The following is a 26,042-nucleotide window of genomic DNA, read 5'->3' on the forward strand; positions in this document are numbered from 1 at the left end:
CGTTATTGTTTGTGAGCTGCACCGACGCCGGGAGAGCGAGTCCTGCGTGACTGCCTGCATCGCGACGGAGGAGCCCAGAACGAGCGAAGCCCTCTGGCCTCGCCCCGCACGACCCGGCCGTCAAACACGGAGATATCTCCATTAGCGCTGGAGACAAGAGCTGTCAGCTGAAAAGCCGACGGGAGGATGAAAGAAATGCAGAAGGAAGGACTGTCAGATTCTCTTAGATTTAGCAGAGGCACCGAGGGTGGAGGGATGTCTGGAAGAAGAGTGTTTCTGTGAGGATTTTTTCTTCTAACTTCTGATTTGCATTCCACTTTGCTTTCTGCTGCCTCTGTCTGCCCGGGTGCCTCTCTGTGTCTTCGCTGTCCTGCCTGGATCACTCCGTCCGTCCGTCTGCCTGTCTGTCTGTCTGTCTGTCCCTCTGTGTGTCTCTCTGCTCGTGGACGTCGGCAGGTAACCCCTCCCCCTCCTCTCACCTGCTGTGTCTCTGTTCCCCAGCCGTGCCGCCGACCCCCCAGCCCACCGACGACGTGGACATCTACTTCGAGACCCCGGCCGACGACAAGGAGCACAGCCGCTTCCAGAGGGCCAAGGAGCAGCTGGAGATCAGGCACCGCAACCGCATGGAGAGGGTGAGTTATTGCATTTCCTTCGTTTCATTTCATTTATTGGTTTCACACATGGACAAATACAAAGAGAAAGGTGGGGAATCACATAAAAACAACAACAACAAAAAAACAAGAAAAATATGTGTGAGGTGTGGTCAGACACCTATAGAGGCTTATATGAAAACCACACCCCAAAAAAATACTAATGTTAAGATACACACGATACAAAAATCACAAATACATATTAAATGTTCAAGTTGAAAATATCATGTAAAAAGAAAAAAAAAAGTAAAAGTAAAATCATAATTCATCAATAAAAATAGACAATGTTTTATACATTTAAAAAAAAAAGAAAAATAATCAGTTACCGTACACTGCAAAAAATTCACTTGAAACAAGTGAAAATTTGCTTGTTTCATTGGCAAAATTTGCCAGTGGAAAAAGTGAAAATACACTTGAAATAAGTGAAAATTAGCTAGAAACAAGAAACAAATTTTGCCAATGAAACAAGCAAATTTTCACTTGAAACGAGAGACAATTGTCTAAAAACAAGTTACTTCTGAGGTGATCATGTCTTATTTTAAGTGTAATGAGATATTTTGACTAGAAATAAGACATTTTTGACTTGAAATAAGACAAATAATCTTGGTAAGATTTTGCGTTTTTGCAGTGTAAGATTTTTTCTGTCGTCCATAGACCAGTCGAATACATTTTATCAGTGTTTCTGTGACTCCTCTTAGTCTCTGGCCAGTGACCCTAGACCAACTGGTCATAGATGCCTTAAGGTGCTTTCCTTTATTTATTTATTTATTTATTTCCTTTACCGTTATAGTCTGCTTGCCCAGACCAAATCAGAGTGAAATTAACATTTTTGTGTTTTATTTTTATTCATTTGAACAGGGACAGTGCAACGTCACATAGCAACTTTTTGTTTACTTGTTTACACGCGTGCATGAAGCAGACGCTCTGCATATAGAGATTATAGCCGGTGCTGGTTCTCAGGGCCCGTCCTCACCTGGGAGTTCCTCCGCCTGCAGACCAGCAGCAGCTGTGGCTGCAGGCGTCGTGTTTTCAGGCTGTCTGTCCATCTGTATGTCTGTCCCGCTCTTTTGGACGCCACATCTCAGGAACACCTTGAGGGAACTTCTTCAAAACTGATACAAACATCCACTTGGAGTCGAGGATGAACTGACTCTATTTTGGTGACCAAAGGTCAAAGGTCAAGGTCTCTGTGACCTCACCAAAACATTTTTGGTAGATAACTCAAGAATTCATGCGCTAATTGTGACAAAGTTTCCCTCAGATATCTAATAGGAGTCTCTTCATGGGGAACAGTCTGCTCTGTCCCTGGCTGAGGAGTCCACTCCAGCTTTTTTTTTTTTTTTTTTTTACTGATTTGGAAGCCAAAGGTATTTGTATGAATCCGCCCTCTTCACTTCCTCTCCCTGGATGACAGCCAGGACAGGGGCCTCCTGTTCCTCTGCGAGCTCCACAAGCTTATTGGTTTTACTGATATTGAGCTTCAGGTGCTTATCGTAGCGTCTCTCTCTCTCTCTCTCTCTCTCTCTCTCTCTCCTCTGCACTCCTCTGTAAAAACAGTCTCTAAATGAAGGCGGCATTTTTCTGACTGGATGTTATTCACTGGAGTCGTACATGTCTCTGTAGTGATATAAACTTCCATTTCACCCAAAAATACACCTATTAGCTTTTATTCAGTTCTTTCATGTCTGGAGTGAAACTGCAACTGGACTGGTTGGCGGAGGCATACAACCGTGAGGCGGCACTTTTAGTTTATTTCTGTTTGGCCAACTTCAGTTTCACAGTGCACTGTGTCTCAAGCAGACCATTAAAAAAATTGCTCAGGGGCACGTCGGAAGAGGCAGGGCTGAACACCCAGTCTACAAGTGTTTCATTCACTGGTCAGAAATGTAGCTGTCAAAAATGTAAACGGATCTTTTACAGGCACATAGAGATATCACAGAAATCAAGCTGATGCCACACGTACGTGACAGCGATCCTGCTTTGGGTTCCCCCCCGAGCACTTTTGGAGATGTTGCTCCGTGTGAACGCTCGTCAGAAATCTGTTCATCCACTCACTAAGAAGCCGTGCCCAAAAGCATTTCCACCCCCTGGTTCAGCTTGCAGCTTTACTGCAGGAGGCAAAGTTTTGATCCAGTGTGGTTCTCTTTGCACGTTGAGCCAGTGTGCTGGATTTCTCTTCATTATTACCTTCTGTGCTTTTCCTCCAAAAGCACCTGCTCCAAGACGTTTTTGGGTACAAGTGTGCGGAAGCATTTTCTGACTTCTGAGAAGATTTGGTACAATCATATGTTGGTGTGACCGAGAGGGCGAGCCATACGTGCCAACCACACCATGTGTATTATACTAAGCACTGCAAAAAATCAAAATCTTACCAAGATTATTTGTCTTATTTCAAGTCAAAAATGTCTTATTCCTAGTCAAAATATCTCATTACACTTAAAATAAGACATGATCACCTCAGAAATAACTTGTTTTTAGACAATTTTAACTTGAAACAAGTGAAAATTAGCTTAGTTATAATAATAATAATAATAAAACTTTATTTGTATAGCACCTTTCATACAAGAATTGCAGCTCAAAGTGCTTCACAATAAAAAGAAGAACATTTGAAAACACATTAAATAAAACATTAAAAAGAATAAAACACAGCACAGGGTGGAATTAAAAAGAAAAGGCTAAAAATTGAAATAAAATTTGAAATAAAACAAAAGATGCAAATAAGACAATAAAAGACAACAGTGTGGAATAAAATAGGAGCTAGTTAAAGGCTAACTGAATTAATAGTTAGTTAGTTAGCTCTTAGGTGATCATGTCTTATTTTAAGTGTAATGAGATATTTTGACTAGAAATAAGACAAATGCTCTTGGTAAGATTTTGAGTTTTTGCAGTGAGTTTGGCCGGATCAAGTCTGAATTATGTTCTCATTGCAGTAAATCTGCACTGGGTGGAAATGAAAGCATGCTGAACGTCCCACTGAGGGAGGAGGACCTCAGAGAGCAGAATTATCCTAATCTTTGACGTGTTAATATTTTAAGACACGCAGAAGTCCAGCCATGCAGTCACGTCCATGTTGCTATACTTGCTAACCCAGAATGCCACACACTTTTCCCTGCCCTTTAGATTTTGCTGCAGTGTGTGCATAAAAACTGCGCATAAGTGAAATCAACCAGCGAATAAGAGCAGGGGCTCATTCTGTTTTGGTAATAAAGGAAGACAGTAAAAAGAGATTTTAACTACCAATGAAAAACACTGACTTTGTCTTTACAATATAGACATGGTGTCTGTGTTTTTTCAGGATTATTTGCTGGAACCAGCACTCCCTGTTTTCGGTGTGCGTTTCTCTCAACATTGCATCACTCTGCTGTGGTGCCAAATCCCCAAAACAGCTTGTTCATTCCTGGGCAGGAGAGAGGCTCTGCAATACAAATCGTGTCCACGCTGTATTGCTGATAAAGGGAAGAATAGCCCGTCTAAAGTGTCCCCTGCCTCTGGACCAAGATATGCTATCTCCTCTCCCAGGATGCATTTCAGTCGCTCTCGATACGTGTGTCAGATAAATGTGTGTTGATCAATGCGTCAGATACATTCACAGCCTTTAGCACACCTTGGCTTTTGCCGCGATCACACCTGTGACCCTCTGGTGTCCTCGCTGCCTTCACATCTCCTGTTGCCTCTGTGTGTCTGTGTCACTTTAGGTAAGGAAGGAATGGGAGGAGGCTGAGCGCCAAGCTAAGAACCTGCCCAAGGCCGAGAGACAGACACTGATCCAGGTAAGACACTGATCCCTCCCCCTGGGGAATCCCCCCTTTGTCCTTTTGTTTGGGTGAGATATGACGGCTTACAGGAGCTCGGTCCCTCACTCCCTGTCCCATTAAAGATCCCTCTTCCCCGGCTGCTCTATCTTTATCACTGTGAGTCTAAATTAGGGCAGCGTCTGAATGGGGAGACCTCTAAATGAGTCTCCAGCTCCCCTGACAAGCCTAAGAGATGGCATGAGTGAAAGCGAGAGCTGATTTTTATTCCTTTAAGTCGAAGTTAAAAGGGCTCCGGTGTGCAGGCACGTGAACACATGCACGCACTTCTTCATTTTCCTCTTCGTTTGTGTCCGTGCACGCTTGCAGCATTTCCAAGCCATGGTGGAGTCCCTGGAAGAGGAGGCGGCCAGCGAGAAGCAGCAGCTGGTGGAGACTCACCTGGCCCGCGTGGAGGCCATGCTCAACGACCGGCGCCGCCTGGCCCTGGAGAACTACCTGGCCGCCCTGCAGGCCGACCCCCCCAGGGTACGCCCTCCACGCCGCTCTGTCCCGGCCTCTGCGCTCCAATCTCTCCATCTGTCCGCTGCTTTTTACTCTCTGCAAACCCATTCACCCTGATGCAGGCACACACACACGCACACACTCTACTTATGGCCTGTGGCTAATCTCATATCCTGTCAAAAGACCCTCTGCCAACTTGCAATTCATCACAAGGAGAATGGATTACTGCAGCGAGGAAAACACACATCCCCAAATCCTCTGTGAGCGCAAAGTCAATCACATTTGAACCTTCAGCTGTAATCTCTGTCATGTTTTTTTTTTTTTTTTTTTTTAATTCCTCTTATAGTGTAATAGTCTTTTGCCAGCACACGGCTTGGCAATCTATCACGAGGTGTCGATTGTCTCTCTAAACAGCAGCATCGGGCTCTTTACTCAAAAGCGTAATTCACTAGTCATTTTAAAAGTAATACTATATTGTTTTAGTCACTGAGAGCAGTAATTTGAAATATTCCCTTTTTTGTTACACCTCCAGACCGGCGCTTGTCATTCTCGCCGTGCTGTTTTAGCAGGTGCCTCTCCTCTGATGTGTTATTTGCCAGGGAGGGACTTTTTTTTTTTTTTTTCTCTCTGCTTCCGCACGATTTACAATTGACCAGAGTGTTCTTGGCATCCTTTCGCTCGATAAAATCAAAGCAGCAGCAGCAGCAGAAGAGGAAACTTTTCTACTATTTTTCATCGCAGGCAGCTAAGTGCATGCTGGCACGCAATGAGAGGATGGTGACTAAGAATGAATCAGGGAGATGGGGGTGGTAAATGATTTTGGATAATAAACTTGAATCTGGTATTCAGAGTGGGTGATAAAAATAATGCCTTCTCGTTTTTCTGTTAGCAAGTATAACAGAGTAATGTAATAATATACTACAGTAATATAATTATTACTGAAGCTGAATTTGTTGATGCGACTCAGTACTGGGGAAAGTCACTCACACAACACTGTGGTGCACTGATCCAGCCTGTTCACACTCATACACAGCAAAGTCCCACACAGTTATGAAAAGCAGACGTGTTTGCATGCTGTGTGAAACGGGGTGCCCAGGTAAGATGACCCCTTCACCCTGACCCACAAATTTCCCCCGGTCACCAGGAAGTAAGGCTGAGCAATTTTATCGATTCTGCGATATATATCGATATTTTGTTTTAGTCCAGTAATTTTAAGCCAAAATTGGGGTCAACCTAGGACAAACTGCAAGAGAAGCAAACTCAGCTGATTTTGGATCCTCAGTTTGTCCTGAGTGAGGGGAAAAAAGTCCCAGGAAATCCCATTGGTGGAAAGTTTTAGAAAATCACCTATTTATGACCATATATTAACAAAAAACACTGTTTTTAACACACAGGGGAAAAAGGTTGCAAATTTTACTTTCAGATATCACTATAAAAATTCACAAGTTGATTACACACATAAAGACAAGAAAAAAAGTCAATTACAAGTTCTTTGAATTATTCTGTTTACACATGCATATCACACATTATCTGATTTGATATGCGCTAATAAGGAATATAAGGAATAAATGCCAGAAGAGACATTTCAGGAGAGAGGCGGTGAATATAAATCCAGCACCTTCAATCCATGTGAGCTACAGCAGCGCACTGACATAGATTGTGTAACAAAGCGAAGAGTTGCCACTCCGCTCTGTTTTCACTGGCTAACAGCAGCACACTGGCTTAGCTTGTCTATTCAGAGAAGAGGTATCACTTCGGCTTATTTTTCAATCTGTGTTATCACATGCATACCACTGCTCATTCATTGGTAGCTGAATTGTTAGGTCTGTTTGATAAGTAATTTACATTTTTAAAATAGTAATAATAATAATTTAACATATTGTTAAATTATTGAAGTCAAGCCAAACTAATTTTCTCATCACATCTTTGATTCATTTTGTCCAGCATTTGCAAACTGTAGACTCTTTGTCCAGTCAGAGACATATATTGTGTAATTGATTGATGCTTGATGTAAGTGTATTGAATCGTATCGTTGGCCGAATATCGTGATATATATCGTATCGTGAGCTGAATATCGTATCGTGAGATTAGTGTATCGCTACAGCCCTACCAGGAAGGGTGAAAGGGTTATGAGCCATGTTTTACTACCTAAGCACCCCGCTAACCACCCCACTTGTCCCTCCTGCCCCCCCGTCCGTCCGTCCGTCCACAGCCCCACCGCATCCTGCAGGCCCTCCGGAGGTACGTCCGCGCCGAGAACAAGGACCGCCAGCACACCATCCGCCATTACCAGCACGTCCTGGCCGTGGACCCGGAGAAGGCCGCTCAGATGAAGTCCCAGGTCGGTGCTGTTTCTACTCTGATTATAAACCCTACAAGAAAGGGATGCGCCTTTACTGACTGAGCAATAACAATAATAAACAGAGCTGCTTATCGGGAACACACAAACATATTATTCATAAATTCACAGGCCCTAAAATTCATTGACTTGGTTGACTTCAAAACTGCACAAATCGTGTATAAAGTGAATAACAACATGCTTCCACAAAGTATCCAGAAGATGTTCCAGATCAGAGTGAATAAACACCAACTGAGAGGGAGCTGCATGTTCAAAAAAAACAAAGGCAAGAACAAATGTAAAGCAAAGATGTATAACAGTAAAAAGTGTAAATGTATGGAATAATTTAGAAATACAAGTGAAATTATGTAATACGCTTAATAGATTTAAAAAGCTATTTAAAAATAATAATATTAGTAAATATAAAACAAAATTATGAACACTAGTGTACTTATGGACTGCCTTGGGACCCTCTGTATGTATACACATATTTTTGTTTTTGTGTCTTTCATTTACTTTATTTTATTATTTAAGTGAGCTGACGAAATCTTAGCAACGTAAGAAGGATAGGCAAAATAAGCTAAGGCTTCAGTGTTTATTTGTATATATTATATATTTGTTTTGGTTTTCCACTGAAAGGAAATGAAATATTATTTATTGTTTAAATATTTGTGCGTAAGATATTGTTTATTCATAGGTGTATTTGATTTCTGCCGCTTGAAAATGACCAAAATAAAACATTCATTCATTCATTTGTTCATTCATACTGACACGATCTGATATCACTTTAAAGTCCCCGTGAAATGAATTCATATCTCTCTTACCTTCTGGAAAACAATATATATTTTATGGTGACTTCATTTCTGCATCAGTTAGGGTAACTAAAAAAAAAATTTAAAGACATCTGTGTTCTCCACCGAGTCGACGTTCTGCTGAATCATCCCTCCCTGTATTATGTCCTGTGCCAGCATCCTTACTCGTACGGAAACTCAAAGAAGTCCAGTGACATTTGCGTGGGGCCTCGTCAGCTTGTAAAAATGTCATGTGACCGACTGGTGCCTGACAGGTATTTCTGTTTGAGTGGTGGTGGCTCGCTGATGTTATACAGCTGGTATGTCTAACAGGCTGGACCACAGACCTTGTCCATGAAAAGATGTGGACAGTGATCGCCAGGAACAAATTATTTTGATCACTGCTGCTTGCCGGTCACTCTCATCATGATTTACACTCATGATGGCTTGAAAAAGGGCAACTTACAGGGATGGGATTTACCGCTGAGCTCGTGCACGCCGTTTCAGGTTGTCCACGTATTGAGGTGATTCATCCAAACTCATTCAAGTCGGGTGTCATGGAACTTGCATGGAGTTTACTACTTGAATTAATGACTTTGTCTGCCATTCAAGTGCAAATTTCCAGTGGTGAACTCAGAAATTTCAAACTTAATGAGCTCAGGGCCAAATCCACCATTTCACCATTGGGGGAACAGACATTTTGGGAATGCCTGAACTTTGAATTGCTAATATATTCCAGCAATATTTTTGGGGGGGACATTTTTGGAGTGCCTGAACATTGGGGGGGACTTGTACCTCTCAATGTATATGGGTGTTTGGGCCTTGAACGAGTTGACGAGGTCAGCCCCAAACACACCATAAGATGGGATGCAAAGCTGCCAAATGCTAAAATGACTGTACTATGTAATGATCATTTACTTTTTTCGTTCCCTGTATGGAAACATCTTTCACCCACCCACACTGCAAAAAGTCAAAATCTTACCAAGAGTATTTGTCTTATTTCAAGTAAAAATGTCTTATTTCTAGTCAAAATATCTCATTACACTTAAAATAAGACATGATCAGCTAAGAAATAACTTGTCTTTAGACAATTTTCACCTGTTTCAAGTGAAAATTTACTTGAAACAAGTTAAAATTTGCTAGAAACAAGAAACATATTCTGCCAATGGAACAAGCAAATTTTTACTTGTGACACAAGTGAACAAGCAAATTTTTACTTGTGACACAAGTGAACAAGCAAATTTTTACTTGTGTCACTTGTGTCACAAGTAAAAATTCACTTGAAACAGGTGAAAATTGTCTAAAGACAAGTGATTTCTGAGGTGATCATGTCTTATTTTAAGTGTAATGAGATATTTTGACTAGAAATAAGACATTTTTGACTTGAAATAAGACAAATACTCTTGGTAAGATTTTGACTTTTTGCAGTGCAGCACTGAATTACTGAAAAGTCCTTTCCTCACATTAGAAAATGCCAGTTTCCTGCAGGTATTAAATGCACTATATGTGAAAATGCTTCCTCTGAACAGCACAGAGATACAACTGATGATTGTGATTCCGCTGATGTTGTATTGCAACATGTCAAATGAAATCTGACCATCGATCCAATTTTCAAAAAAAAAGCCAGTGTAGGCTTTCACATCCATGTTGCTCAAATTAATACCGGCAATAAAGAAGCGGCGTCCGCAAATCGTCTCTCACGCCGAACCGTTCCACGATTTCACACATGTCAGTCCTGCTCAGACAGGAGAGGGATAATGATGTCTCTGCCTGCTCCTCTCTGCCCTATTCTAAGTGCGTAGGAGGCAGAAAGTGTGTGTGTTTCTCTGAGCCGAAGCCCAAGAGGAGTGTGTAGGCTCGTCTGACAGGAGGGGAGGAAAGCGTTTCATTCACTTAAGCTCCAGACGAAGATTAACATTGCGCAGGTCTTGTGTAATGCTGGACTCTGAGCCATACTGCACAGGGATTTGGCTCGGATGCTCCTCGGTTACACATACTCGCCCGTGTGTGTCAGCGCCCTTTGACACCATTTATAGTCATCCTCCACCATTACAGATAACACGGCAGACGGATAAAACAGCGCAGTGGAAGAAGAAAGGGAAGAAGGCTTGCCATTTAAATGAATTGTAACCTCTAAGAGGCGTTGAGTCAGTCATGGGAAGCTGTTCTGTGCTGTTGTGCTATCACAGTGTTTATTTGTCAAGCCTAGTTCCTGCGTATTCCTGTGTTTTTTGCTTTGCTTTGTTTTGTTTTTTTTAACTCAGCCAATCCCCTAGTGATTTGAAATGTGCATTTTCACTGTTTGTCCCTTTGTTTGTGGCTTTCACATGTGACTTAGAGGTACATTACACAAGATTCCTTTGTAAATGGCAGGCCTGCTGTTTGTGGTTTCTTTGATTTATGTAACAGTGTTATTTCAATTTCTGGGATCAAAGCTCCTCTCTCTTTATAAAGCTCCTATATCCTCCCCTGTCTGTCCCAGGTAAGGTTGCACAAGGTAAGGAAATCTCTGTCCTAACACCGGGACGTGTCATTTTCACAGTGAGATTGTTTGTCAAACATGGACGGGAAGGTGCCACAGGGGCCGCAGCCATGCCTTCAGTGAGGAAGGTGCATTATCACCATCTGTTGCCGGTTGTGGTGCACTGCATCCATGTGCCTGAAGATAAAGACAGTCAGTCACCAGGGTGGGACACAAACACCAACCACCTGCCAAATGCCGGTCAGCTTTGTCTGTGGCTGTTAGGTTTTTTACATCGTGGCAGTTTAGCGCCAACCACTTTGGCAGGTAACCAGCTAATCTGGAAGTGATTCCCCCCTCCTAAAAACCATAAGGTTACCCAATGGAATCCATCAAGCCCCGTGTCTGGTGGATCATAAAAGGCACTTTATTCTACCTCGACTGTCAAATTGTGGAGATAACTGAGACTGACAGGCAATAGATGCTGTCTAGTCACTTAAGAGACTCTGCATGGATTTGAGCGGCTTGTTTTTGTCTGTAGGTTTTGAGAGTCGCACTTCACCTCAAGAAAACACTCTGTGAAGTAGAATTCACAAATGCCATTTCTGGATTTGAGAGCATGAGCAACCCTCTCCCATAATTACCCAGTATGTAAATGGCTGGCTGTCTCGGTACTTGCACAGAATAGTTGCCTTTGCGTCTCCATTAGTGTGTTAACATATTGTGGTTATTTCTGCTGTTTTGCACTCTTTGTTTTGGACGAGTGGCATAAAATTAAGTTTGCAACTGTTTTGCAGTGGAATCAATTTAGACTTTTTGTTAATCTCATGATTTAAAGTGCATGAAAACCCTATGACTTTGACTTATGGTCATACTTCCAGGTTTTAGGGTCACAGAATTGTAAACTCTCCAATAATCATAATGCCTTTATACACTGTGGATTACAAGCTTTTTACATGGACCTTGGTGGATAAAATTATCTATATGATGCAGGATGACAGTTTTAGGATCAAGATGTTTTGTGGGTCAAATGGTATTTTAGGGTTAACTGTCACTTAAATATTGAATGATGTTTTGGGTATATGGGTATGATGTTCCCTCAACATAAAAGCAAGAATGATGTCCATATCTCTGTTGTATATATATATGTTTTGTTAAAATACAAAAGCTGATGTTCATGTTGGGAAAATAATATCGGAAATGTTTATGGTCAAGCTGCTTCTTGTTCAAACACACTTTTAATTATCATTAGCATGAGAAACAATAGCAGCATCCTGCACGTAATATTAACCATCAGCAACATACACAGTTTTCCATATTCCCTCAACATAAAAAGAATACTAATGTCCATAATGCCCATGTCCTCTAGATAGATAGATAGATAGATAGATAGATAGATAGATACTTTATTCATCCCGCAGGAAATTCGCAGTTTTTCAGCAGTATCCACAGATTACAGATTAAATAAATCAATAAAAAAAGATTTAAAAAAAAAATAAAGAATAAGATCTGAGTACAACAGAATAAGATCTAAGTACAATCCAGTGTGCAAAAAGCAATGTGCAACAAAAAAAAAAAAAAAAACAGAAAAAACCGTGTGCATGGGTGTATAAAATGTGCATAGAGGTAGGTCAATGTGCAAATTTAGAAGAAATATACAGTATACACATGATAAATAGCAGTAAGCAATATACCATCAGCAACATACACAGTTTTCCATATTCCCTCAACATAAAAAGAATACTAATGTCCATAATGCCCATGTCCTCTAGTTTATTAATGAAAATGCATTGATAGTATCCTATAGGCCTATGTTGAGGAAAAGGAGCTTCCCTAAATAAATGCAATTTTCTTGATGAGCTATAACCTTCAGTTGTGCCCTAATCCCAACCCTTAACCCTAACCCTTTTTTTTTTTTTTTTTGTATTGTTTGGTGCTTCTGTTTGTAATTGCTCCTAGCTTCTCACCCTGACCCTGACTGAATGTGTATTTCCAAACAAGAAAACCGTAACTGTAATCCGTGGTGTCATTATGTGACAACACCGATAACTTCACCAGTGACGATAAATGGGCGGCCGACACAGTGAGAGCACCCAAGGGGATTTTTCTGGGCTGTTGTACATGAATGCTAGTTCTGCTTTAAAAGAAATGTGATTTAAAAAAAAAAAAAAAAAAAATCAAACATTTTATCAGTTGAAAAATCAGTCCCCAATTACATGTCACTGGGAGACAAATATTGATTGAACCATCCACGATCCGAGGAATAACACACAGCGCATCGACTCTGTTTTTCACTTTAAAGCCGCAGCGAAATTGCAGGATTTTAAGATTTTGGTGGCATTATTCCCTGTTCTTCTGTGCTCTTCCTACGCCAGGTGATGACCCACCTGCGAGTGATCGAGGAGAGGATGAACCAGAGCCTGTCTCTGCTCTACAAAGTACCTTATGTGGCCGAGGAGATTCAGGATGAAATTGGTGAGTCGTGTTCTGTCAAAGCCCCCTAGGCAGTTCGGAGGAGGGATGGCAGGCTGTAATAAAAACGAAACGAAATGAAAAGAGTGATGGAATTCGCACAAGGGCCAGGTAGATGCAGCCAATACATCATATTTCCTCTGGACCTCAGTGTGCTGTATGAGTTATTTATTTATTATCTTTTTTTTTTTTTTTTTTTAACTTCTACCTGATGCAAGCTGACAGAAAGCTGCTCCAGAGGATGAGTCTTAACTTGTTACAAAAGGGCAGCATCAACACAAACACAAGACCGCAGACAGCTGGAGCACCTTGCCTCTCCTTGGCATAATTAATGTCCACCTTTTCTCTCGCTGCACCGTTTGGACCGTGCTCGTCTGCAGCGGCACGAGCCGAGGCAGGTGGGATCCGGCTCTGGAATAGCTGCAGTGCACGTTTTATCACTTTCCTTTTGTTACCTTTGGTTCATTAAAGGAAACATCGTGTGGTGTGCAGCACAGATTAAAGTGGAGCGGATGCAGTGACAGAACTGGGTCACAGCTTTCACCGTGCTGCATCCTGTTGGGAGATGTGCAGATTTACACGGAAAATAGCTCTCAGAAAAATACTAATTGGTAGTTTGGAGAAATGGGAGCGGACTTTTCTTGCAGCAACTGCAGTGGAGATGTAACAGTAATTGCTGTAGCTCCTCCTTTCGCCCGTTACTGCCGCACCCCTGCTTGCCTGCTTGGTCTTTGTGTGCAGCAGCCCTCTCATAAGCTATTCATTGTCTTCCCCCACAGATGAGCTACTCCAGGAGCAGAAAGCAGACATGGACCAGTTCCTGTCATCCATCTCTGAATCTCAGCCAGACGTCACAGTGTTGTCGGAGGAGAGCGTGGAGGTTCCTGCCGCCGAGGGCAAACCATACCGGCCCTTCCAGGTCACCTCACTGGGGTCCCGTCCAGAGCCGGAGGGTGAGCAGCTTCCCTCACAGTAGCAGACAGGACTGTGAACGTCATGATACGGCTGTGTGGAGAATAATAAGCCATGCGTACACGTCTTGCTGCAGGAAATGAGTGACTTAGCATACCAAAACTGAGGGAGAATAGCTCATGTGTAACTGAGGGAGAGAAAAGGTATACAGAGTGTGCTAGGCCAATCCGAGTGTGCTGTGGAGCCATGGATTTGGGTTTATCTGCGCCTACACAGTTCCCTCTGGCCTAGCCTTCAACACAACACTTCTGAAGTTCAGATAAATGCACAAAGCCTCAGGCTTTGGTGCCTAACTGGAGCCAAAAGCTTTGAAAATATGCCTCTTAGCAAGCAGTTATGGTTTTCTCCTTTGTCACATGCTCGTGCCAAACAAAAGATTGAATCCTCAAGGAGAGAACAAAGTGAAGGATGGAACACTTCCAGGGAAACGAAAGGCAAATTACAACTAAATCCCCGAGGAACATTTAATATACATGCCAACATCCCGGAGGGCTTTGATTGGAGTAGCCAATTTTGAAAATTGCTCCTCTTTTGAGTTTGTTTCTCTCTCTCTGATTTTATTTCTGGACACTTCCCCACTGGACTCTTCTCTTAATCAATTAACACAGCTTGATAATCCTACCTTTTCTCTGCTCACCTAGGTTTTCTCTTTTCTCCTTTCCTCTTTCTTTTTTCTTTTTGTTTGTTCTGTTGCTCATTTCCAATGCCAAGGTGATCTATCAGACTCCCCACGTGCCTTCAAGAAAGGTTGGTGCCTCTGCTTCCTCTTGTTTTTCTCGCTCCCCCTCTCCCTCATCCTCCTAGCCATTTCCGCCTATTATTTCCCATTTTTTCTCCCTTTGGTGCGGTTTGGGATTCTCTCCCTCTCTCCCACTTTTGCTATTACCTTTTTATCAGTGGTTATCTCTGCTGTAGTTTATTTTCTCCTCTTTTTGATGACTCACATGGGCTACCTGATTGGGCCTCAGACTAGGACTGAAGAATCACAGTGCAGTTAGTTTTGACAGATTTTGCGATTGCGGTATTTTTCATGATTGCAGCAGGCATGGTAATTTTTGCATTTTCTTTTTTTATTGAAAAACTATTTAAATGATGATTTTGCCAGGATCTGTACCCAACAAACATGTTTTCTTAACATGTGGAGAGTATGGTTTGTAGGCGAGGGCATCTCTGTAGCACCACAGTACTTCATTTATAATGCTATTTTGCCACTTATTTTACATTAAAAAATTCAGCTCATGCAATTTGATTTGGCCTTTGCCCATAATGTGATTGGGATCATATTTTGATTAATTGCTCAGCCCTACCTCAGACCCTCCTATTCCTGGCCTTTTAACTCACTTGTATTATCACTTGATGCTGCATCGCGAGGTCAGCGGCTGCTAAGCGTGGCAGAGACGTTTTACAGCCCGCTCCCCTCTCAGAGAGACTCTCCAGCCGTCCTGTTTCCTGTCATCACGCCCTCAGTACATTTGTCAAAGCACCTTGCTTAATTATTCCCCCACCCACACACTCATTCACCTCATCAGTCTCTCTATTCCTGATAGAAGCGGTGTGATTTAGTGGCCCTGTCTGGAGCGCAGTGTTTCCACTGACCCGCAGCCTCGTCCAAATTGGCCCGATTTGTCCTCCAAGGCCTGAGACAGCAGCAGCGGTGCTTACATCACCCATTGTCTGATCTGGGTTTAACCTTGTGATCTTACTCTGTGCTCGCTGAACATAGTGATACCTTCTTCTAACTGTTAAGCCTGGAATGTATTAGAGCTATGCAAAAAAAAAAAAAAAAAAAAAAAAAAAAAGATAACCTTGCATATCACAGTATTACTTTTCATTGTGCCGTATCAATTCTCCAGCCCCTTCAATCAGTGCATAAAATTTATGCACTTGAATTTTCATGATGTTATGACATCTGTAGATTTCAGTGCCCTGTGTTAAGTAAGTGCAATGTGAATTCAAATGAATTGGAATGGGAATTATGAATTGATTTGAGCCCTATATATTTACCCTATAATATGTTTCTCTTATTCTTCTACCCAGATGATATGCAGCAGGTCATGTTTCAAGCCTTATAGACATTTCATGTATCATATAAAAATGGTCTCATGATAAACACTGCATCATGAGACCCTCGCCAAAGCCTGGCCCTAGATTTAACATGGACTTTATGCATTATATATGAAAGACAGTGGCCTTTTTTTTTTTTTTTACCACAGCTCCCTGGCCTGCACTGTTCTTTGTTCCCGAGAGTGTTTGTCACTGCTGTATTGTACAGTCCGGCCCGTAGAGATGAATCGTCAAATTGCCTTTCGAGAGATTGTTCCCATTGTGCCGCGGCGACAGAGTTTGCTCTGCTCTGCCATCTGATAACGCTGCCAGCCGCTCTGACGTCAGCACCGCCGAGCGAGCCTCGTAAACACACATCATTGTTCCCCGCTAAACCCAGTGCTGGTAATTGTCCTAATCTTGTCCGTATGGCATCAGCTGAGCCTGGCAGCAGACAATAGGCTGATACCAACCCCCCCCCCACCCCCCACCCCGGCTCTTGATTTATTCATGGCATATCTGGTGTGTGTATTAATAGATACGATGCCTATTTCAAAACCACTCGTCTTCCTCACATGCATATTTGACTCTGCGGCCCAGTTTTCGCCCTACCCACTTATGGTGGCCTACAGGGTCTGCTAGTTTTTTGTTTTTTTTTTATTATCTATTAAAATATGTGCTACAGGGTTATAAAGGATTTATATATGAGGTGCTGCAGCCACGGCGAGTTTTGACCGTGAAATCGGCGCCGACTGAAGGACAGAAAATGCGAGGCGAAACCAAAGGCCCGTGAGGTTTTCATTCAGCCGAAGCACGCAGCAGGATGTTTACTGAGAAACTTCAAATACATGCAAAACAGCGTTTGAGTGGGCCTTTGTGGTGAATGTAAGGTCAGCGTAGTGCCGACATGTGACTCCCCGGCGCTTCGCTGTGCTCAATGGAAGAAAGGGCATTGTTGTCACTCGTCTGTGAGAGAGACTCAGGCGACAGTCGTGGGGAGAATAGAGCTGGATGTGTGTGTGTGCAGCTGTCCGGCATCCACACCCCGCGCCTGTGTGTCGGTCTGTGCAGCCCTGCCGCCGCTAACCGTGCTCCTTCACCTCCCGCAGGCTCTGGCATGTCTGGCTTGGACGGGCTGATAGGTGCTGAGGAGAGGATCATCAACAGCAAAGCCAAGATCAACGACAACGTGGTAAGAGCCTCACGTCCGTGTCGCTGTGCCGCTGCAGCCTCATGTGATCCGTGTCTGTGCCTTCAAGCCTTCTTCAACCTCCTGATTCGCTCTACACATGAACTAAGAGCAGCATTGTTAAAGCAAAACAAACAAAAAAAACACCTGGAAGTGTGTTAAGATATTTACACTGCAAAAACTCAAAATCTTACCAAGAGTATTTGTCTTATTTCAAGTCAAAAATGTCTTATTTCTAGTCAAAATATCTCATTACACTTAAAATAAGACATGATCACCTCAGAAGTAACTTGTTTTTAGACAATTGTCTCTTGTTTCAAGTGAAAATTTGCTTGTTTCATTGGCAAAATTTGTTTCTTGTTTCTATCTAACTTTCACTTATTTCAAGTGAATTTTCACTTTTTCCACTGGCAAATTTTGCCAATGAAACAAGCAAATTTTCACTTGAAACAAGTGGAAATTGTCTAAAAACAAGTTACTTCTGAGGTGATCATGTCTTATTTTAAATGTAATGAGATATTTTGACTAGAAATAAGACATTTTTGACTTGAAATAAGACAAATAATCTTGGTAAGATTTTGCGTTTTTGCAGTGTAAATGTTAATCCCCACACTAAATATTCTGCAACAGAGGACTGACACTTGATGTTGACCGCAGGCTTAAGCAGTAACAGTGTAATTAATGAGTGCACACAGTCATTAGTGTTAATCAGTACACAGTGGTAAAGGCACTTTGCTACCCGTGCTTTCACGTAGCTCTCTTACGTTCAGATTTTCTCCAGTAACTATGTTGTCATAGTTACCGCTGTCTCACACTCGGCTATGTGTGTGTGTGTGTGTCCGTCTCCAGCCTCTGCCAGGCCGACCCTCATTCACGCCGAGTCGGCACATTGTTCGGCAGTCATCGCATGCTTTCCTTTCTTTGCCACGGACACTATTTCCCCCCTCGTGGGTTTTCAAATGATGCTTGCTTGGCCGCTGAATGTGTGCAGTGTGTCGCATGCTAATCCAAAACCGGACTGCACAAACTGTGTGTGTGTGTGTGCGCATGAGCCACGCAGTTTATCGGAGGTTTTGAACGCACGCATGTTTCTGTTTCTGTTTCGTGTTTTTTCATATGTACATGCTGATTTTTCAAGACAGAGCAATCTGAGGGTCTAAGGACAGAGGATGTTGTATTTTTCTGTAAAGCCCTTTGAGACTAATTTGTAATTTGTGATTCTGGGCTATACAAATAAATTGAATTGAATTGACTTGAGGTTAAAAATCGATAGGTCTTTGGCATCATGAGGACATCAACCTACCTAAAGACATGTTGGAAAATGTGTTAAGTGGACTTTGGACTGCTCTGCCTGAAAACACCCGTCTTTTTGTTGTTGTTGTTGTTGTTGTTGTTGTTGTTTCTGCCTCCTGAACACACTCTAATTCACCCAGCGCTTCTTTAGATTAGAGCTCTCAGTTAATGAGCGGCTGACAGTCTGTTTAGAAAGACATGCAACCGTGTGCCTAGAAGACAGAGTCTGTTGTTGATGCTTGCAACACCCCCCCCCCCCCCCCCCCCGCCCCGCCCCCCGCCCCCCCTCCCCCTTCCAGTTTTGTACCAGACAGCTCCAAGTGTATCATCGCCCAAATACAGATAATCCTTACAGTGTAACTCCGCTGCACATTCCCACTGTCTCTCAGCCTGCCTCTCTCTCTCTCTTTCTACATGTCTGGCTTTGTCTCACACACACACACACACACACACAGATTCACACACACACACACGCTCTCACATACACATTGCAGTGAGTGTAACCTGGGCTCCCCTGTCTGTGTTGACAGGTGATTGATGAGTCTCTGGATGTTAAAGAAGTGATTTACAGTGCAGAGAGAGTCAGCGTTATGCATGATGATGAGTTGGTGAGTACAGCGGCGCCCTCCACAGGGCACTCTGCGGGAACTGTAGCCGTCAGTAGCGGGGATGAGATGAAAGGAGGGGAGTGTGGGAGTGTGCAAATCCACAAAGATGCCAGTTAACCGTGAAAGACGCACACAGTGTTGGAACAGACCCCGAGCAGATCCCACCTCTTGTAATTTTCGAGTTTTCTGTTCAGCCTACTATGCTTTTGTTTTTTTTCTGCATGGATGCATGTTTGTTATGTGAATGTATCTGAATGTCCACGTGGAAATCCCCAGTTCATACGAATGTGAAGTCACACAAACCGAGTGTTGCTTGGTTCATGTGTGAGAATGAGCAGAAAATAGCTGCCCGGTGGCTGTTTACATATGATTAGTTTGCGTCATATGTGCCAGATTACATTGTGAAGGTAGTGTAGGTGACTTGTGGTTGTTCATATACATGAATAGGCTGAGATTTTTTTTTTACACAATCTCCCATAAAGACACATTTCATGCATGCGTACACATTGGTCACTCTCGGTTGTAGTCACTCATATCTACCAATCCCCTCTGCCAAAAAGGATCTTGTTACTGTTTCACTGTGGTATTGTAAAATAATAATTAGATAAAAAAAAAGATTAATTCCATCATCTTGCGTTTTAGTAACACTCAACATTGAAGTTCTCCTGCAGTAACTTCATCACCCGCGTTTCTAGGCTCCTTTGAGGACGGCTGATCACAAAAGCTGATTTTTTTTTTTTTTCCATGACCCCCGCTTGGCCCACTTCACTGCAAAAACGGAAAATCTTACCAAGATTATTTGTCTTATTTCAAGTCAAAAATGTCTTATTACTTGTCAAAATATCTCATTACACTTAAAATAAGACATGATCACCTCAGAAGTAACTTGTTTTTAGACAATTGTCTCTTGTTTCAAGTGAAAATTTGCTTGTTTCATTGGCAAAATTTGTTTCTTGTTTCTAGCTAATTTTCACTTATTTCAAGTGAATTTTCACTTTTTCCACTGGCAAATTTTGCCAATGAAGCAAGCAAATTTTCACTTGTTTCAAGTGAATTTTCACTTGAAACAAGTGAAAATTGTCTAAAAACAATTTACTTCTGAGGTGATCATGTCTTATTTTAAGTGTAATGAGATATTTTGACTAGGAATAAGACATTTTTGACTTGAAATAAGACAAATAATCTTGGTAAGACTTTGCGTTTTTGCAGTGTTGAAATTAAAATGAGATTTATCTGTGTAGCAGGAGAATCCAGGGAGGGGCAGCACATCTGTGTCACACATCAGTTGTTATCGCCATTTTTACACCCTAAACGAATTCCTCCTTTTTGAACTGCCGTGTTCAGGACGTGGTTCACGTGGTTAACGAGGTCAGCGGACGGGCGGCTCACTCGCCGTTTTCATATGACAACAAAAATAAGAGCGAGCAAAACATGTTTGCAAAAGTGAAAATTGCAGATTAGCGTAACGAGAGAACAACTGTGTGCGTTCAGTGTCATCACAGCTGCCCCATAACAGAAGAAAGAGCAATGCAGTGGCACATTTAAAGGTACATTACGCAAAGTCGCCGAAGGTTTATTCAAGTGTGGGCCATTTAGACTCAACTGACAAAATGTGGAAAAAGGACGTAATTGGCTCAGCTAAGTAACACGTGGACTCAACCATCGTGTTGCTCCCTGTTTTGTTTTTTGTTTTTTGTTTTTGAGGTGGGTTTTTTTGTCAGTTGAGTCTTAACAGTCCTCACTTTAGTCAACCCATAGCAATTTTGCACAGTGCACCTTTAAAGGTACCCAGTGTAGTTAGTGAGCACGAGTGGTGCTATAGTAAACACAAGGAAAACCGGGTCCCTGTTTTGTTTATATACTGTGTTCTTATAGCATGCAATGAACATGGGGAGGGGTGGACTCTCAAAATATTACAAAATAAGTCTTCACAAATGTCTTTCAGGGTAGGAAATGCATTCAGCATGTTTAATAGGCCTCAATACATTTTGAATGTAAACCAAACTGAGTGTGTTTTCAATAGAAACTGCATTGGGCGCCTTTAACCACAAACTGGTTTCTTGTCTGACTGTTTATAATCCCTGTGTTGTGGTCAGCTGTGTTTTGCATAGCTCGTCTCCTCACTGCCTCTCTCTGTCTGTCTCACACACACACTCACACACACGCCTTTTCCACCTGTTAGGAGTCCTACGGCCCTCTGGGAGAGGACTTCAGCATCGGGAGCAGCGCACTGATTGGCTTGCTGGTTATTGCGGTGGCCATAGCAACTGTGATTGTGATCAGCCTGGTGCTTCTGAGGAAGAGGCAGTACGGCACCATCAGTCACGGCATTGTGGAGGTAAGAGACGGGCGCATCTTCAGTTTGGAGATTAATAGGCTGTAAAATGCAAACACCGATACTCTAATGAACTGTCACCCAGCTTACACCCAGTGTCAGAGATTTAGATCAAATTATCATTTCTTATGCAAATGCACCATGGGTAAATTCAAGGCAGATTGGATTATTGTCTCTGTAGCATTTGCATAGTACACACACAGCATGTTGGGCTCCCTTGAGCGGAGCTGTTAATGGCATCTTCATTCAAAAAAAAGTTTTATGGGCAGATTTTCAAATTTTACTCGATACACAGAAAAGGCAAAGACGCATACAAGAAAAAGAAACTACACATAATTTAAGATAATCTTGCACTAATGTAGTCCTCATCTGTTTTGGTGTCTATAGAAATCATATATTATCTGTGTGTTTTGGTGTTTTGGAGTTGAGCCACCACCAGTTCCATATTAATCAAATCCACATTGTCCCCAAGCCACTTTCTAACTGACATGCATCTGGATTTTTGTAGCTTCCAGTTAGGGCTGAACAATTCATCAAAACAATATTGAAATGACAACATGACTAACTTCAGTATACAAATTGCAGGAGCTGCAATTATTTGATTCAGTTCAGTTCAATTTTATTATAATAATAATAAAACTTTATTTGTATAGCACTTTTCATACAAGAATTGCAGCTCAAAGTGCTTCACAATAAAAAGAAGAACATTTGGAAACATTAAAATAAGACATTAAAAACAGCACAGGGTGGAATTAAAAAGAAAAGGCTAAAGACGAGAACTTTGAAATAAAACAAAAGATGCAAATAAAACAATAAAAGACAACAGTGTGGAATAAAATAGGGGCTGGTTAAAGGCTAGAGTGAAAAGGTGGGTCTTTAATCTTCTTTTAAAGATATCCAGTGAGCTGGCTTCCCTGATGTCTAAAGGTAGTGTGCTCCAAAGCTTAGGGGCGTAAGGAACAAAGGCGGCATCCCCAATTTTCTTTCGACTGTTGTTGGGAACCAATAAGCCAGCAGCTGATGATCGCAGTGCTCTTTGGGGTGCAGAGCCAATAAGGGAGTTGGCAATGTAGCCCATGAAGTGCTTTGCATACAAGTAGAAGAACCTTAAATCTAGATTAAGTTCTAAATGTTACAGGGAGCCAGTGTAGGGCAGCTAAGACCGGACTAATCTGCTCTCTCTTCCTGGTTCTGCTTAATAAGCGAGCAGCAGAGTTTTGGATGAGCTGAAGTCTGTCAGTGGTTTTCTTTGGGAGGCCGGTAAAAAGTACATTACAGTAGTCAAGTCGGCTAGAGATAAAAGTATGTATTAGTTTTTCAGCATCTTTTTGATTTATAAATGGTCGCACTTTAGCGATGTTTCTAAGGTGGAAGAATGATGTCTTCGTCACCTTGTTAATGTGAGACTTGAAACTAAGATCTGGATCCAATACAATGCCAAGACTTGTAACCTCAGATTTAATCCTGGAAGCCAGTTTCCCCAAGTTAATGGACAGCATCTCTCTTTTTGTTTTGGGGCCAACTAACAGGATCTCTGTTTTTGTCTTCATTTAGCTTTAAGAAGTTATCGCTCATCCATTTGTTCACTGCCATGAGACAGGTAGTGATGGAATTTATCGCTGTAGCATCATTTGGTTCGGCAGAAATATACAGTTGTGTGTCGTCTGCATAACTATGAAAACATACATTGTGCCTTCTGATGATGTCACCGAGTGGCAGCATGTATAGTGAGAAAAGTAATGGACCAAGGCAGCTCCCTTGTGGAACTCCATAGCAGTTGTCCTGTTCCCCAGACACATGATCTCCCAGTCTGACGTAAAACTTTCTCCCTTTGATGTAAGTTTTAAACCAGTGTAACACACAGTCAGAAAGACCAACCAATTTTTCAAGGCGATTGATTAAGATGTCATGGTCAATCGTATCAAACGCAGTGCTAAGGTCTAAGAGGATAAGAATTGAGACCTTATTTTCATCATAGTTCAGTCTGAGGTCGCTGACTAGAGCCGTTTCAGTGCTATGATGTTTTCTAAAGCCTGATTGAAATTCCTCCAGGATGTTATTTTCTTTAAGAAAGGCATTTATTTGCGCTGCAACTATTTTTTCAAGTATCTTACTAATGAATGGTATGTTCGATATTGGCCTATAGCTGCTTAGTGCATTACTATCTAGGTTGGGTTTCTTTAGTAAAGGTTTTACAACAGCTGTTTTGAACTCATCTGGGAAGATGCCAGTTTGAAGTGACATGTTTATAATTGTCAGGACGTGACTTGATATACTGTTGAACACCCGTTTAAAAAATGCTGTAGGTACTGGGTCAACACATGAGGTAGTGGAGTTGCATTCATTAACAGTCTTACAAAGCTCAGATAATGTTATGCTGGTGAATTTCCCCATGGTTGCATAGTTTTTACAGAATTTTCTGAGATCACCTGCGTTTGCATTGGTGTCTGGATTAACAGGAATAGTAGTTCTAATTTATGTTATTTTGTTATTGAAGAACAGTGCAGGTTCTTCACATCTAGATGCAGAGAACTGTGGTGAAGTGGGAGCAGTGTTGAGTAGCTGGTCAATAGTGGAGAACAATATTCTAGAGTTTCCCGAATTCTCTGTGATAATCTTGGAAAAATAGTTATTAATGTCCCAAAGGGCAATTTGATGTGCAGCAGCATAGAATAAACATGGAGGACAGCACATAACATGAAAGATGATGCTACCAAAACTGATATTGCACTCGGTCACAAGACTGCATTCTGGCTCCAGTTACTAGAGGATAGTAAGTAAACTAATGAGATACAATAAGGGTCCTGAGCACTTGACTTAAGGTCAAATAAGCGTGGAAACAGGACTATAAATGAAGAATTGTGGTGCTACAGACATACCCTGGGCTTAAAATCATGTTCTACAGACAAAAGAAAATGTGTTTATGTGGTACAGACCCCAGGAAAAATCATGTCATCATTTTAATAGTTTTTTTTAAGTGAATCTTACAGTTATGATGCAAAAATTCCCTGTAAATTATTCCCCCTAAAATTGCAGTCAAAATGAGTCAAAACAATAGTAAGACATAAGCTGGTAAATTAGGTTTGCTAATATTATTTGCCTTTGATCACAGTGCTGTAACCTGAGGACATTTGTTATGCCACAAATGAAAATTTGATCTAAATCTCTTTCATAATGAATAAGTTAAAAAAGGAATTTAGCTCCCCACAATTATGCCAACATCTGTCTGATTGATTTACATTCATTTTAACGAGTCTTGCTGGTGTAATATAGGCTCTTAATGCTGTAGAAATTTTAACTTGACACATTTATAAGATTTCATGCATGCCTACCAGCTCTGACATTAAGTAGAAGTTGTTTTTCTGTTACACAGCAAATATTTGAATCCTTTTTTTTTAATCTGTTCTGGACTATGGTGACATAATTTATGGCAGAGCTGCTACCACCTCCTTAAAACTTTAGACGCAGTTCGCCTCTCCGTACCCGGATTTATGACAGAATATAGCAACAACACACACACACACCATGGTCTTTCATATGCCAAGGCTGGCCGACTGTCATTAACTGGGACATGACCATCACAACCATTCATGTTTCCAAAACACGACATAAGAGATTCTACCTTGGCCTTCATTTTTTCAAACTGGAGCACTGCATTCTATTTACCTTCTATACTTTTTTTTTATTTTACTGTTTCAATCTCTTATTTTTACAAAGGGTGTTGCAAATTAGCATCACTGACAAACATTATGACACCTGCACTGGAAAGCTGTTTTCAGTTTAACTACTTACATTTTATCAATCCTTATCAAATAAACCATAAATTAATAAATTAATTAACGATCTTGATACCCGCTCAATAGGCGGATTCCACATCCCACTAGTTCATTCTGAAATCGGGAAAACTGCCTTTAGTATCGTAATGCATAACCTGCAAAATAATATAAATACAGACATCTAATATTGTTAGTTCAAGAGTCTGATCTTGTTTTTATGATGTCATTTGTTTTTAAAGTGTCTTATGAGATTATTTGTTAAAAATTTCTATATTATGTTGCTCATTTAGTCCAGTTATTTTATGACTCAAGGTCAAACAAATTGCAACAGAACCAAACTCAACTGATTTTGTATCCTCAGTACGTCCTGAGTGAGGGAAAAAAAAAAAGCCCCGAAGAATCCCACTGGGGGAAAGTTTCATGTGAATATGGTAAAAATTTTTACTTTTAGGTATCACCATGAAAATTGCTGAGTTGATTACTTACATATAGACAAATAAAAAATGTATTGCAAGTTTTTTGAAATTGTTTATTGACATGAGCAAAGGGTGCATATCTGAATTATGTACACACTAATTTGCATAAACGCTACAACAGATATAAACCTTGGGTATAGCCAGGTGAAAATCTCATAATCAATCCTGTTGACATATAACAGTCAAATACTAAACATTAAGGTCTGAATGGAACCCATTTAGGCTACCAATGAACATTAAGGAAGAAGGAACTTAAAACCAGTCTTTAGTGATTATCATTACAGAGATGAGGTTTGGAGTTGAAGAAAGGAGCATGTCATAACTGCTCCACTAAGGTGGTAGCAATCTTGAAAAATGGCAGCCATTTTGAAATTTCTAA

The 26,042-nt window shown here is 41.4% G+C and overlaps 1 protein-coding gene across 4 annotated transcripts in view; it reads left to right on the forward strand.

The window, feature by feature from the left end:
• aplp2 (amyloid beta (A4) precursor-like protein 2) overlaps nt 1-26,042 on the forward strand; it is a 94,011-nt gene that overhangs the window by 65,312 nt on the left and 2,657 nt on the right. For 3 of the 4 annotated variants that reach the window (XM_030067683.1, XM_030067686.1, XM_030067685.1), the window contains 10 exons: nt 502-635; nt 4,349-4,423; nt 4,775-4,933; nt 7,122-7,250; nt 12,875-12,974; nt 13,751-13,924; nt 14,655-14,690; nt 17,096-17,178; nt 18,999-19,076; nt 21,259-21,414. In XM_030067683.1, coding sequence (XP_029923543.1) covers nt 502-635; nt 4,349-4,423; nt 4,775-4,933; nt 7,122-7,250; nt 12,875-12,974; nt 13,751-13,924; nt 14,655-14,690; nt 17,096-17,178; nt 18,999-19,076; nt 21,259-21,414 — 1,124 coding nt within the window. The remainder of the gene's footprint in view (nt 1-501; nt 636-4,348; nt 4,424-4,774; nt 4,934-7,121; nt 7,251-12,874; nt 12,975-13,750; nt 13,925-14,654; nt 14,691-17,095; nt 17,179-18,998; nt 19,077-21,258; nt 21,415-26,042) is intronic. The other variant, XM_030067684.1, reaches the window with a different exon arrangement.

Source organism: Myripristis murdjan, chromosome 13, assembly GCF_902150065.1.
Source record: "Myripristis murdjan chromosome 13, fMyrMur1.1, whole genome shotgun sequence".
Lineage (NCBI taxonomy): Eukaryota > Metazoa > Chordata > Actinopteri > Holocentriformes > Holocentridae > Myripristis > Myripristis murdjan.